Raw genomic sequence first — 15,892 nt, 5'->3', positions numbered from 1 at the left:
ACGATTTGGGAAAATAATCTAATTGCGATTTTTTGTGATCATTTAATGCCGTTCTCATATTCAATTACTTACAAAAATGAAGAAAATGTGTTTTTTGCAGACTATTCTTAAAAAAATGGCACTTCAGTGATTGCATGACATTTAATGCATAACATCTCTGCTGCAAAATAATCTTTATCTGGTACTGGCACAAAAATTTCAGGTCAAAGAAATATTGCACCTTCCGCGATTTGAAAATTGCAGCGGGCCATATTGCGATTTAATCTAATTTGCGATTAATTTCCCAGCCCTACAAAAAAGCCAGATTACACTGGGTCGACAATCTCTGTTATTTAAAATTCCCTTGTATCCAAAGTATTAAAGCTTTAAAAATCTAGGGATGCACCAGTGCATTGGTTTAACATCAGCATGGTTGATAACAGCCTTGTTCAAATCAGATTTTAGTCTATAATGTAGTATCAGTTTAATGCTTGCAACAAGAACACATAACTGCTGATGTAGAGTCACCTGTTGGACAAACTCGGATGTGTTTTTTGTGGCAAAACATAAAAAATGTCAGCATTTTGGGAGTCTTAAACAAAAGACAGATGTCTATGGGAGCACTGATAGTGAAAGAATGCAGGAAATTATCCACACAGCAATTTGTCTGCAATTTTTGACAACTGCAAACAATGTGATCTTCGTACCTTAGACGTCGGATTTAGTTACCATACCATAGTGTTATAATAATGTTAATTTTACTTGTATCATGTTTAAGTTTGAGTTCGAGTATTGTGACAAACTTATGATAAACTTTTCAGTGATTTGTTTATTTGCAAAGCTTATTTTCTAAAGTTTCAGTAAACAGGGTTTCATTACTGCGGTTTCAGAAATATGAATATAACATCGCCCCATGTGCAACACAAAGACAAGCAAAAACAATTTTAGCTTACAGTACCTAAACCAAGAGCCAAATTCCTTAAGCCACATCCATTTCCTGAGAGGGGCGGAGCCAGACAGCTCATTTACATTTAAAGCCACAGACACAGCTGTTCTGAACAGGCCTGGAACAGAGGGCTTTTTAGACATGCAAAATTCCTATACTAGAGTGTTTTTTCGGCAACAAGCTTCACAGGCATGTTTTGGAGATCTCTGAGACCAATATAAACTTGTCTTAAAGGGTTAAAATATGTGATCTTTAATTCATTATATTTACACAGAGTGTGAATGAAGGCTCGGGAAACCTTAACAGAAGACTTTTCCACAATATTTCAACACTTTGAAGGTAGTGATTTTTTTATTTTCATGAGCTGTACACTGTAATCTTCAAGTTTAAAACATAAAAGTATTTTAGATGCACCTGCACTGAGCATATGGGTAGATTCACTTAAATTAGGTAGTCATCAGCTAATCTATTAAATTTCGAAGTTTAACAACTTACCAACAACATGTCTAAGTTTGAAAACTAACCAAGACAATGTCAGGACTATCCAACAAGTCTAGTAACAGGCTAGAAGCACTTTAAAGGTTCAGATTTACTTCAAAGTACACGTGAAGCTAGCATAAACTGTAGTATACACACATAATGCCGAAAAAGTAGGCTGTTTGGTTTGACTTCTTTTTGATTACATGTACCATCAATCTGATTTGCAACAATATTTTAAGTTTTCACCTTCAGAAGGAACTTAACAAATAAATTTACCTGCAGTCAGGTCAAGAAAAATCTTGACAAGCCAGCGTGGGGGCGGGTTAGCTGCCGTTAAAAACATACATACCTGTCAGTCTGAACTTGGGGAATATAACACTTAAAGTCTATTGAGAGCGTTTGATAAATACTTCCGCGCGGCCTGCTTGCTTCCAGGTAACGTATCGCCTTTCAGCTCCACCCGCGTGTGCTGACTAAATGACTATAAGAAACACACAAAGTCTGAGTTGTCGACGAATCGTGCTCAGCCTCGCTGTCTTCCTTCCATGCTGACACCCTGCACACGTTTCTGGGCGAGGAAACCGTGGACGGCCGCAGTAAACGCGGGTTCGCTGCAGGTTTGTTTTCCAAAAACTGTTTTTCTTGCATTAGCATGGTTTAAAAACGTTTTGTCATTGAGCCCGCTCGCTCGTAACGGTTCGTATAGTTGTATTTCACAGCTGACAGTGTGGGAATAGATGAATTTATCTGCCGTTTTCATGTTATTTCTCGCATATGAGTGTTGTACAGTCGCAACGTGTACGGTGTAGCTGCTAGACACGCCTCATAAAACAGGCAGAGACAGTGAAAGTGGCTAGGTTAGCAGAGCTGTTAGCTTAGCGGAGTAATGACAACTCAAGCTAGCTAATTTGTGTTTGGAGCAGGCGGCCAGGTCAGGAGACAGACACGTTTCCCCTTTAATGAGGGGGTATTGCGCAGTTTCCTTTCTACACCCCCAGGTATATGTTTTGGAACACATATGGGGTAAATAAGAATGAACTTGGCTTGATATTAAGAATTTAAAATGCGTAATAGCTGCATCTCCCCTTTATAAAGGCTTATTTGTTGCGTATTTTATAAATGCATGAGAGTAGATGTGACTGCTCATAAAAGAACAACAGCAGTAGTTAAAAAGCTTGCAGCTCATTCTTTATTTTCCTGTTTGTTCCTTTGAATTGTAAAAGCCTCAGCATAGTGGCGATGCTTGCAGAAGTCCAAATCTGTTTTTGCAGTGTGCAACTGGTATTAGTGGGCGGTGCGTGTGGGTGGATGCATGCATACAGTAAAGCTCCTGCAGGCTAGTTACACTAAGAGGACCCTTGAGACTGTATTTGAAGTTTTAGTCAAACTAAAATTCCTACTGAACTATGCAGACTTCGTTTATGCTGCTGCATGCATGCCTTGTTTTGTAAGCTTGGTTTGCATAAGGCCTAATTATTCAGCTATTACTATTACAGCTGAAATGACATAGACATGGTTCCTGCAGATCCTTCAAAGGTCTGTTTTTACCAGCAAGTGGTCCTAAATTTTAGAAAGCACTTTGACTTAGATGTGTCTTTATCAAATCTTTGTTTTGTACCTAAATGTGTTGTATTTTAATCATTCTTTTTGAGTATATGCTTGTTGCATATGTCACGATAAATGCTGTATATTTACAGAAAAGAGGGATTGATTGTATCAGTTGACATTTCATTAATTTTAACCAGATAATTTTTATATCTGACAGTTTGTTGCACAAAAATTGCATTAATTTTTTTCAGCTCAGGTCTTTTAAAAAGGTCTTGAAAAGTCTTGAATTCAATTATGTAAAGCAGGGGTTCTCAACCTTTCAGCCCAGGACTCAAAAAATAAAGGTGCAGGAGGCCAGGGACCCCCACTGTACCTGAAGGTGGTTGAACAGCCATGCACAATCTAGAATCTTGGCTAGACGAGGCTGCCCACAAGGGGGGATAAAGGTGAGAGCTTTAACCTGAAAAATAACCACTCTTACCAAAGAAGCAAGTATATTTTTTATTAATTTGTGTGGTAGATAGTCTTCTTAAAAATGGGTTCAAATCTTTTTTTGTTAAAAACAGAAATAAAATGGATTAATAGTGGCAAAAAATTGTGGAAAAAGTGGTGAAGTTGGATTTTAAAAGTAGCAGACATTGGTTAGAAGTGGCAAAAATGTGATAAAATTGGCAAAAAATAAGCAAAAAGTGGCAAAATTGGTTAAAGTGGCAAAAATGGGCATAGATAGTGGTAAGGGGAAATAAAAGTGGTGGAACTGACTTTAATTGGTAAAAATGGATGAAAGATTTGGTGAAATGGGATGAAAAATTTATATAAAATGGCAAAAAGGTTTAAGTAAGACAGAAAAATGGGCAGAAATGGGTTAAACTGGTAAATATGAGCAAATCAAATAGTGAAATGTGGTTGAAACGAGCGTAAAATTTGGTAAAAAGTGGTTAATAGAGGCAATAATGGGTCAACAGAGGCAACAATAGGTGTAAAGTGGCAAGACTTGGTTTAAATGTGGCAAAAACAGGCAGAAAAAAAGTGTTGGAAAGGGTTTGAAATCGAAAAATGAGTTTTAAGTGGCAAAAATGTATTAAAATTGGCAAATATTGGTGGGAAAAAGTGATAAAAACAGGTTAAAATTGAGCAAAATTGGTTTGAAATGGCAACAGTGTAATTTAAAAAATATTCTTAGTTTCTTTCAGGCATCTGGTGACCCCCTATCAGTGTCTCGTGACCCCAAATGGGGTCCTGACACCAAGGTTGAGAACCACTGCTTCAGAGAACCCTGAATGGAGGGACAGAGTGAAAAGAAGTCATTTATTAGCATCTACTGATGTAATTTGGTTGTGTTTTTGTTGTTGAGAGTGTTAATTTAACAAATCTATACTTTAAAAGACATTTTACTATTTTCTTACACACTAGATGCAAAGCATTTCATCAAAATGCAAGATAATTGTTACTAGAGACAATAGTTTGGTGCAGTCTTTCTCCAAACAAGCTGCATATTTGCCTGTATTTTATGAAAACAGGCTGATTGTGTAATGCCCCCCTCCTCCTCCTCTTTTAGAAGATCCAGGGAGAGGAGCCTGTTTGCATTTCCCTGCAGGTGCAAAACAATGGAGGTGAAGATCGAAACGCAGGACAAAGACATCACTTTCAGCAGCGCTGACACTAATGGTAACTCCACTTTATTTAAAAACATTCATAAATATAGGCCTTGGACATTAATACTATCTATCTATCTATCTATCTATCTATCTATCTTTAGTGTAAATCAAAAGAATCATGCATTAAGTCTAAAATGAACTGAGCTGTGCAGTGTTCTAGCTGGGTCAAAATGGTGTGGACATACAGTAAACGTGCTTATCATTTCACTCAAGGGAAGACACAAAGGAAAAAAAAACTGAACATTTCTGGCTGTGTCTACATGGCATGTGGACATGTCAGATGGTTGAGGGACTCTCCTGTCCAAGATACTGCTGTTCAGTGGGCCCCTTAGCAGATCTGCCCGTGTTTTAATCCAGGAAGAGTACATGGTGGTGCTGGGAAAATTCCAGGATGCATTTGGCCGATGAAGTGAAACAGCAACCTCCATGTTTTTATATTTTTGTCTCTCTGCTTAACCCTTTAGTGGTCATGGTTATAAATGATGATTTTGTTTTAAATAGATTGATGTCAGGCCAAAACAATGTGCAGACGAGATCTCAATGATCTAAAAGTTATGTAAATTATTCCTTTTGAAAATTATTTTTAGATTTGTTCATTTTCTATGAGTCGAGAGTAAAAAAGTGTTGATGGCTTAATCTTAAAATAAATAAAGTACAGTACATAAATTGGTATTACAGTGCCTATAAAAAGTTTTCACCCCTTAGATTATTTACCTTATTTATTTTATAGATCTGTCACGGCCAATAGTATTTGGCTTTTTTGACAGTCAGTATTGGTTTTATTGTCAAAAAACAATTAGTATAATCAATCAGTATTCTTGGTTACCATTACACCATGAAGACAGAAGAACACTCCAAGCAACTGAGAGAAACGGTTATTTAAAAGTAGAAGTCAGGGGACCGATACAAAAAATCATTCAGCCCTAGTTGTATCTATTTAATATTATTCTGGTTAAAGTATAGACTGATTTATTGCTTAGGCTGGTTGAAAATGCATAATATTAGGATATCAAACGGCAATTGCAATATTTGAAAAAATAATTACAATTGGATTATTTTCTCAAATTGTTGAGCCCTACTAGAGATGCAAAGGATGGAAGTTGTTGCATTCTTTTGCAAAAACTTCTTCAGTTAAGTCTGTCATTATATTTTTGATATTTTGTTCATGGTATAAATTATGTCCCGCATAGGAGATGTCAAAGTTGGGAGTTGTTTCAGACAGGAGTTACAGGAATTGTAACCGTTGAAATCTGTGCAGAGAATTGTTTCTCGACTCAGATCCGATCTGTGTTTTCTTTCTCGTCCCTTCAGGTAAACGCCCAGCTGAGGACATGGACGAAGAACATGCCTTCAAACGCTCTCGCAACACAGATGAGATGGTGGAGCTGCGTGTGCTGCTTCAGAGCAAAGTAAACCCTCATCTCAAAAATTGAGCAAATTGGTTGTCAACTCATGGAAATTATTTCTAAGGAGAGTCCTCTTTGTCCCACAGAATGCTGGTGCTGTTATTGGAAAAGGTGGAAAAAACATAAAAGCTCTACGCACAGACGTGAGTAAACGGAGAAAAATCACTGCCGCCATTTCTGCAACTGAGGAGAAAAGTTAGTCGGCCATTGCACAATTTACCCAGAGAGACTGAAACCTTATTTCCATTTATCTCAAACCCCTCTCTACTTAAATGCGCCATATTTTCTTGCTTTTTATCATGTGACATTAAGAATTGACATGCCCCTTTTCTATGTAAATAAAATACATATTTCATGTGGTCAGAATCTGGTAGATATAAGTGTTGGACTTTGATTCAGCCTGATTCCAGACCCAGTCTCAGTTTCATTTGACTTTGAGGTGGCAACAGGGGAAAAGTATATGTATTTAGTTTTCCAGAATGGTCTGGAGCCAATTAAAGTGATTATAAAATTGTAATTTAAAGCTTTAATTTTTGGTACTTTAACATCATTCATACTCAACTCCTAAGTCTGGTGCTTGCTCAGCCTCTCTTAAAGGATGCTAATAGTAAAGTACAATGAGCATCCTTCAAAATAAATCATACATAGGAGTCAGAGTGTCCTGCCAGTCCTTTCCCCCCCCCTCCCTCTGGGATCAGGAGTCTGGTTTTCAGTGTGCATTCCTTTGTCCAAACTGATCTGTTATCATCACCGGCAGCTTGGCGATCTACGTCATAGTAGTGAAATCCCAGAGTTAACCCTGAAATTACCTTGATAACCACAGGTCCTACTTCACAGTAAATCAGAGTGGAGTTAATCTCTTTATGAGTCGTTCTCCTAACTGTTTTTATACTAATCTTTGTCCAGGTCACACTTCCTGTTCCTCTTCTCTCACCACACTTCTCTCATTTCACATGTGGGTCAAAGTTTAGCGTGTATTCAATTAAAAATGTATTCCTTCTCCCCCCTTCCCCTCTCCTGTACTTTTTTTATGTTTTTATTTTTGGCCACCTTCCTCCGTTGCCCATGTACTGGATCGACTTGCCCAACCTCCGCCCGCCCCTGAACGCCCGCCCGCCCCGCCGCCCACCTGACACTCCCGGTTGGCCCCGCCCATAAACCGTGCCCCTCCTTAAACGGGCGCCTAACTTGACATCTTGTGATTGAATGCCCCCGCCCAATGCCAACCTCCTCCACCACAACCACCACCACAACCACCACCTCCTCCACCTCGGCCCATGCAGTTCAATGCGAGTGTATCAGTCCCAGACAGCAGTGGCCCAGAGCGGTATGTCCCACCAGTTATTGCCTCACTGCCTGATTAGAACAGTGAAACTCATGTCTTTGATAACCTGCCTTCTGTTTCATTTTAACATTTTTATACATACATGATAGTAAACTCCCACTCCTCCCCCAGACAACCCCCTCCTCCACCTGTTGCAGACGTCTACTGTTCCCCTTGATTTTTATGTCCATTTAAAGCATCTCCATTCAGTTGGATTTTTGTCATTATAGTTTATTATGCATGTAGGACATCACTGAGCTCAGGGGCTGTACCCGACAGAATATGAACCTTAGACAGTTAATTCTGGGTGTACTTCAAGTGCTGTACATTGGACTTGTAGTAGGTACATGACTTGGAGTCAAGATTAGGTAGTGACAGTTTATTTTGAGATACTTATGAATAGAAGGTATATTGGCCACAGGAGAAACTAGTAGAAAAAAAGTCAGAATTGCATATATGAATTCCTGCGATTCTGAATCAATTCAAACATTTACAAGAATCAACATTTTTAAATGTAACTTTTAACATCCTGAGTGTGTTGCCAACCACAGACCCACTGCAAATCATTCCATCTTTGTGCCTTATCAGTGACAGATGCTGCAGGAGGAGGTGTGGCTCGTTAGCTGCACTGTTAGCATTATCAGTGCTAGCTCATAGTGTCGGCAGTGTTTACAGACTTGAGGTACTCAGCCAGCCCTGTTTTTAGAAAAGTTTTAAGACTCACTGTAGATTCTACAAACCGAGGTAAGAGGAAGCATGTCTGATTTATCTGCTTACTGTGCTGAACTAGAGTAATGTAGTCTACATTAGGAACAGTCGATATGGTCAGATTCACTTCATACATGTATGCACAGTCACCCAGAGTAACTATCAGCACACAACTGCTGACGTATGTTGTGTTCACACCCAACTCGAACAATCGACAATTCTAGAATATAGAGGGTTTACTTGCTTGAATATTTTAAATTCATGCGAATAACTCGCTCCACTCCTGCATCGCAAGTACCCAAAGGCCGTTACAGGGGAGGGCTTCCTTCTCCCACGTCTGGCATTTGAGTCAGTTGTAAACAAACCTGCCTGAGTTTGACTACATTGAGAGGTTTGCTGCTTTGTATCTGCCATGTAAAGCCCAAAACTGACAGAGAAGCCGCCATGCCTGGGTCCACCAGATCCTTCAGAGGCACACACAGTTCAGTATGCATGATGGCGGCTTCTGCGCTATTTCGGCTAACCCAAGGACAAGTTTCTCCTCCATTTTCCAGACCCCCCAACCCACCCCCAGGCTGGTCCTTTGGAGATTCTCCAGAGACGTATGTTAAATATGCCACTGTAGGATCTCCATGCTGATTGGCCATCATGTTGCAAGTGATTCGATTGACTTAAGATTTTTAGTCTTTTGTAAATAAGTGAATGAAGTAAACGGCACATTGAACGGGGCACGAATACACCTCGTTTGCACAAATTACTCTCTCAATTTGCACAATTCGTGCCGCACATTCACAGCATTCATGCTGTCTGAGGCAAATTCATGTCTACTACCGCGATTTGTGACATTTTTCATGTAATTAACCCTTTGGTATACCTAGACACATTCTTTGCATTCTGTTTTGGAATTCTTGAACCAGTTTGTCCTCCGTTGATTCATTTGGCATGAAACTGCACAAAGATGTGTATTTTTGCTACATTGACCTGTTTGGTATTGTGCATAGGAAAAATACTCACTTATATATCCCTTAGGGACAAAACTTGCCTATTTAAACCCATTATAACTGCTTATTTTGATTGCAAATTTGCAATACTCTGTATCACTGTTACCGCCATTATCTGTGATGCAATTTTTACTACTAACCACTAGATGGCGCCATTATCTCTTTTGGGCAAAGCGTGTATCTGTAGGGCACTTAAAAGACACACTTACAGTGGGATTTTTTTAAAGTTCTGTGAAATAAAGGCATAAGGAAATGTAATAAGAAATATCTGTGGGTGTTGATATGAATATAAACTTGGGTTTTGCATGTTAGATATGAGAAATTGCATCTCTGCAGCACCATTCCAACGTGCTTTGTTGGGGATACACTGCAGGTCTATGTTCAGTGCCGGTGCTGCCAAACAGCATCAATACCCATTGTTCAGAAATCTCCAAACAGGAAGTCAAAAGTTTAGAGTATAAGGTATTTCAAATGATGTCATGATAAGAACTGGAGGTGATTACAAAAAAATTAATCAGTCAGTTTAAAAAACAAATTCTAAATATAACCATATAAAGTAGGGGTCAAAATGTTTCCTAGGTGTCCATCTTTTGCATAATTTCCACCGATTTCTGGACACTGCACAAAAAATAAAAATGCACCAAACTTGATGTTGTTGGTAAATGATGACTTATGACCATGTTTAATAATAATTACAAAGAAATTCACTTAGCATTTTTAATATGGAAAGTATCTCATTCTGTTGAATTGACAATTGAACAAACTAGCATTTAAAGGGTTAAAAACACGTAAAATCATGACAGTGACCAAAGATTTGCTACGTCATGATTAGAGCTGGAAATGACAAAAGAAAAAAAATTGTTTGAAAAAATAATATCTACTTGCATCTGGTGTGAACACAGCATTAAATTGACAATGAAAGCAGGGTCTATCGTCTGATTTATGTCAAAGACCGGTGTTACAGTTTAAGGAGTGACCGTGTTAACTGGTGACAATGGGAATGCCTCTGGGTTAGCAACAAATGTTCAAAATTCAGTTTTCATTAGATTCATGTCTCCTTAGTATATTTGATGCACAGGACTAGTATTACCTGTGGAACTCTGATAATTTCTGAATTACCCTCTGACGTCAGTGTTTGGTGCGATGCATATGGGATAAGCATTACAGAAATTTCTGTATGAAAACATAAAGGTGCTGCATGGCTGCACCAGTGGAATGCACGGTGAATTTTTATTTCTAAGGTTCTTACAAAAAATGCAGTGTGGTGCACATCCCATTCTGCAGGTGACATCTTCATGTTTCCTTTGCTTACTTTTAGCCAGAGTTTCTAAAAGAGTTATCAGAAAAGGTACTAAGAGGAGCCATGCTGACTTGCATCTCCTGTGGCTAATATGCTTACCATTGACAAATAACTCCACTTCAAATATACTGAGCTATTCCTTAAGACAACAAACTTGCAGCAGCTCAGTTCTGGCAGACCCAACTAACTACCTAAATCCACCAATGCCTGTCAAAAATCATTGATTTTTAACTTATGCAGAGGCCATAATTATAAAACCTCTTCATTTAAGAGGAGACCTCTCTGTAGTTTAGCTTTTTGTTATTTTCCATGCAGCAGACGCTCAAGTTTCATTCTGAGAATCTTAGAATTTACTTCCTGTTAGATGCAACTTAAATAAATAGAAGTACAGACGTTAGACTCAGCTCAGGGCCTGTCTGGTGTTACTGGACTCGTCTAACTGGGTACAGCTCCACTGACCATGAAGTATTGGTATCAAAGGGTTAGAATCACAGCTGTTGGATGCTGCTTTTCCCTGCTGTGATGTTTAATTTAACCATGAAACTTTTGAAGTGCAGACATCTTTTTCTCACTGTGGCCCTCCTGGCCCCTCTCCTCCACCCTCCTCCCCCTCTCCCTCCCTCCGTTTTTCAGCATCACTGTCCATGACAGAGCACTGGCTCCTGTTTTGAAGCTCCGCCCCCCTCCTCACTCTGTCACTCATTGATGTCGTCTCTTTATTTAATTGTGCTGCATCCCTTCTGTTGGATTTCTCTCAGGCCACATCCGATCAGAGCCGCCTGTTAAACCTGTCATAACTCCCCCCCAGTCTCACTCCCCCAACCCCTCCACCCCTGCTCCTGTCCTGTGCCACAAAGCAGTCAATAACCACTCGCATTTCCTTCCCCAGCTCAACCCCTCTACTCTGTTACTCTTCTCTTCTGCCCACCTCCTCACCTCAGCCCCAAAGCTCTCCCCTTCCCCATCCCTCCCCCTCTTCCCCAAACCTTGGGTCATGATGAAAAGGTGTGCTGGTGGCCCTCTTGTTTATTTAGTTACGTCCCTTTTCTCCAGCTTGCTGGTGGTGGGATGGTGATAGAAAATCTCTCTTTCTCTGTCACTCCCCCTTCCCCGAGTCCTGTTTCACGTTAATTTCAGACGTTTTGAGGCTGCCCATCCTCCCAAGACTCTTACTTGGGAAATTAGACTGAATGCATGCCATCTGCTTCTGTAGTTAGTTTATTGTTGGGGAAATTTTACATAGGGAGACGACAGACTTTTTCTTCTCTTCATAAGAATCTCTAAGTGTTTGCTGGACTGCTTCAGACAGGTTGTACATTAAGGTTCACTTTATACTCTGGTTCTAATGCTGTAACTCTTTTTGGTAAAAATGATATTCGGCAGGATCCTGAGTGTGAACGCCAGCATCGACACTATTGGAGAGATTCTGCTGAAGATTATCCCAACTCTAGAAGAGGTAAGCCCCATTTTTAGTACAAAAGCCAATTATTCTGACCCAGTATGTGAGGGGAAATCAGCACACTAGAAATAATGCATATTAGCAACACAGACTAAAGATTTTTTTTTTTGTTTGATTGTTGTATGGTCTTCTGTAGGGCTAAGCTTAACCTCCTAAGACCCCCCATGCACATAAGAGGACAGTTCATTTTGTCTTTCCTAGTATAGTCATCTTTTCTACTCTCAGAACTTTTAAGATAATTGCATGGGAAGGCCAATGATTTTTAGTAATTTGCGAGAAATATTGGGTGAATTTGCTATGAAATTTTCTGGAATTTTAATGAATATTTTGGGGAGTTTGCTTGCAAATTTTTAAGTATTTTCATGGAAACTCGGGAGGCATTTCTGTATATTTTGGAGAGTTTTATTGGAACTTTTGGGGGAATTTTGCATTGAATATTTTTAGTATTTTTGTGGGTGTTTGAGAAATTTGTTTGGAATCCTTTGGGCATTTTCATGTACATCTGGAAAATGGAATTGTAATTTGGGGGTAATTTGCTTCCAGTTTTTTAGGTGTTTTCACAGAAATGTCTTCATACATTCTGAGGTGGGGTGAGGTTTTCTTTGAAATTTAAAAAAAAAATCATTGAATTTTGGGGAAATTTGAGGGATAATTCATTTTGAAAATTTGGGAAATTTGCCTGAATATCTTCAGGAATTTACATGGAATTTGGGTTACATTTTTATCATGATGTTTAAGCTTAATGATAAAATTGAACTGAAACATTCAAGAGGATCTGGCTGCAGATCTCTACAGTGGGGTGACCTCGACCATGGGGCAGGAAGTGGCTTACATTTTCACTTGCAGTCAGAGATAATTGAAAGTAGCTATTTCTCACAACATATTTTTTTTAATGCATAAAAATCAAACATTTTGTGAGGGAGATAAGTTCAAATTTAACACACCACAAACTAAGGAAAAACCCAGAGACGGTTAGGGTTAGGCACCTGAACCCTAAAAGTTAGGGTAAGGGGTGTAAAAATTAAAAATCACACCCCACAAACCAAGGAAAACCCAAAGAGGGTTAGGGTTAGGTACCTGAACCCTAAAGGTTAGGGTAAGGATAACGTGGAGGGAGAGAAATATTAAAGACAGCAACCCACAAACTAAGGAAAACCCAAAGAGGGTTGGTACTACGGGTGCACCGATCGATCGGCCAAAATCGGTATCGGCGCCGATTTCCTTAATTTTAGGAGATTGCCAATCGGCCGATCCTTGTAAATAAGATCGGTGGATAAGTTTGATTTCATATACCTCTACCTACTAAAATGTGAAAAATGAAAGACTAAAGGAACTGATACAATTTAGTAGTTTGGACAGCAATACTTTAAACTTTTCATTTATATTAGAGAGAACTACCTCATGTTCAGTTAAAACAACAAGTTTGTATTGTTTCACAGGTATTGTTCAATGTTATTTAATAAAATAAGATTGGAACATTGAAGGTGTATGCTGTCAGATATTAAAAAAAACTGGTATCGGCTAAAATCATCAGGTTAGGCTTTTTAAAGATCGGTGACCGGCCAGAAAATTGCAATTGGTGCACCCCTAGTTAGTACACTTCCTTCCCCGTGGTCAAGGTCGACCCATCGATAGGTCTGCAACAGATGAGCTCAAAATGCCTCACCGTAGAGGCCAACAGCAAAAACATCTGAACATTCGGGGGATATTTGAAGAAATGTTGGGATCCTTTTTCTGTGATACTGTTTGAAAATGTTCAAGAATTTCCACGAAATTTTCATGTAATTTCTCTGGAATTTTTGGTAGTGTGGATTTTGGAAAGTAAAATTTCCAAGAAATTCAACATTTTCATTGGAATTGTTTTGATGCTTGGCCTGAACAATCCTATCAAAATGACTCCCACGTATCTCTCTCAACAACTGACATTGTTTCTCTCCCTCAACACCTGACCAACTGGCTTTAAAACTCTAAAACCAATCCAGGTCTGCATTTTGGTGAAAACTAGTTCTTGTCCAAAGACGAGGCTGATCTTTTAAACTTATTTGGTCCTACATGAGAGGAACATAAGAACATTCAAAACAAAAGCTCAAGTTTCAGGACGTTAACATGTTATACATCATCTGGGGATGTCCAATGTTTTTCCCCTTTTGGGAATATTAGATCTTTAATTCTAGAAATGCTTTCTTTTTAGTCAATAACGGAAAAAAATTTCATTCGTACTGATAGTATTTTTACTGCTTTATATTTGTCTAGTACCAGCATTACAGTGGGATAGATTTTGACTGTGAGCTTCGCCTGCTGATCCATCAGAGCTTGGCAGGGGGCATCATCGGAGTAAAAGGTGCCAAGATAAAGGAGCTGAGAGAGGTAAGGTAGGGACTTGTTACTGAAACACATAAAAAAACAGCAATTGAAATTTAGATTAAGTTGAAAAATGTCCTACTACAATTTTAAGATTGTAGAAGGTGCATTATGTCTTTGTAGGGCTGGGCAGTTAATCACAAATGAGATTTAATCGCAATATGGCATGCTGCAATTTACAAATCCCAGATGTTGCAATATTTCTTTAACTTCACTTATGTCAAAATACCTGTTTAATACATTCATTTTTTTGCAGCTGCAGAGATTTTAATGCACATTTTGTAAACATTCAAGTGTCATTTTTTTAAATCGTTCACACAAGTTGTCCTTTTTTGTGTTTTATGTACTTTTTCTTAATTAAAATGAGTGACATAAAAACAAAACCCTCCATTCAATAAAGCAGTTGATATGAAATTCACAATATGAGCAACAGTATTTGCAATTATATATATTTTTGAATCATTCTGCCCTAGTTCGTGCTAATAATGATGAAGCTTAGCGCTAGTTCATGTCACACCCCTAGCCACAATCGACTGACAGCCAGCTGACACAGATCATTGCCTTCCAGCTCCCACAGCCAATCACAGCTCTTCCTGTCAGTCCATTTAAATATGACGTACTTCTCACTAATTCCTGCTTGCATTAATGCTGATGCATCACGCTGCTGCTGGCAAAGCTTCACCTCCTCCACCCCAGCCTCCTCCTTTATAGCTTAAGGCTTGTTGCACCCTCATATTTAGATTCATGCTACTATGAATGAATTGCTTCTGATTTATTTCATTGTTTTTAGTGCACATTGTCATAATTGCATCCATCCATATGGGGGCTTCTACACTCTAAACCCGAATTAGTTGACATTACTAATAAGCAAGAGTAAACTGATTGCCTTATACCACTTTAGTTTTTACACAAGCTGATACTTAAGAGGTGAAGTTGTATTAAAATAGAACATTAATTTTATGCAGTAGGCATATTAAGTGTATATCAGTAGTCTTTACTAAAAATCATTAGTTCACATAAATGAAGTCTAAGTTGTATGAAATAACAATGCTAAGTTTAACTTACATAAAAATATATTGTGGCGATCCAGGAAGCAGTCACCTGGAGCAGGGACTTCTGGGAGTGCTTTGTGTGTAAGAATTTGTTCTTCTACTTTTTTTATAATGTTCATGTTCATTGCAAAGTTGTAATTATGCATGTTTAGTTTATTAGTTCCTGTTTTTAGTGAGAAGTGTGTTTTCAAACGTGGCACCATGAGTGAGGGGGTCAATGTTGCAGACCACCCTGTCTGTATGTGACTGTATCTGTGGTTCAGGATAAATAATAGCTGCTCATGCTCCCAGTGCAAGAGCTTGTCAAACTTATTTAACTTATCTGTGAGCCATTCCTCGTCACTGCTTGCCACAATATAAAACTAGAAAGGCACTCAGAAAACACAGACTTCCACCATTAGCCCTGTCTCCCAAAGAGTCATTTAAAAACATTCCTAGATCCAGACGGTGCTCCAGATCAGCTGATTACTCCCTTCCTAGTCGGGTGGAGACACAGTGAGGCAAAGCACTTGCTTTGCCATGTGTGGAAGTCATGATAGAAGCATTGCCTGCTGGTGCCAACAGATGCACTGACAGTCTCACCCATGTTTTTTGAAAATTTTGAAATAGCCCCTCCCTTAAAGAACTACACATATTAAGTCATCTCAGCTTAACATGATCATTGCATTGT

At 38.9% G+C, this 15,892-nt stretch overlaps 1 protein-coding gene across 5 annotated transcripts in view; it reads left to right on the top strand.

Moving 5' to 3' along the window:
• Positions 1–1,887: 1,887 nt before the first annotated feature.
• hnrpkl (heterogeneous nuclear ribonucleoprotein K, like) overlaps positions 1,888–15,892 on the top strand; it is a 33,064-nt gene continuing 19,059 nt past the window's right edge. For 2 of the 5 annotated variants that reach the window (XM_041810957.1, XM_041810953.1), the window contains exons 1-7: positions 1,888–2,022; positions 4,512–4,621; positions 5,923–6,020; positions 6,104–6,160; positions 7,301–7,344; positions 11,734–11,806; positions 14,063–14,176. In XM_041810957.1, the coding sequence (XP_041666891.1) occupies positions 4,561–4,621; positions 5,923–6,020; positions 6,104–6,160; positions 7,301–7,344; positions 11,734–11,806; positions 14,063–14,176 (447 nt within the window). In that variant the 5' untranslated portion in view covers positions 1,888–2,022; positions 4,512–4,560. Of the gene's footprint in view, positions 2,023–3,316; positions 3,400–4,205; positions 4,280–4,511; positions 4,622–5,922; positions 6,021–6,103; positions 6,161–7,300; positions 7,345–11,733; positions 11,807–14,062; positions 14,177–15,892 lie in introns of those variants that run through there. The other 3 variants (XM_041810955.1, XM_041810954.1, XM_041810956.1) reach the window with 3 other exon arrangements.

Source organism: Cheilinus undulatus, linkage group 17, assembly GCF_018320785.1.
Source record: "Cheilinus undulatus linkage group 17, ASM1832078v1, whole genome shotgun sequence".
In the NCBI taxonomy this organism is placed as follows: domain Eukaryota; kingdom Metazoa; phylum Chordata; class Actinopteri; order Labriformes; family Labridae; genus Cheilinus; species Cheilinus undulatus.
The sequence above is the reverse complement of the archived record's forward strand: the minus strand, read 5'-3'. Positions and strand labels throughout refer to the sequence as shown.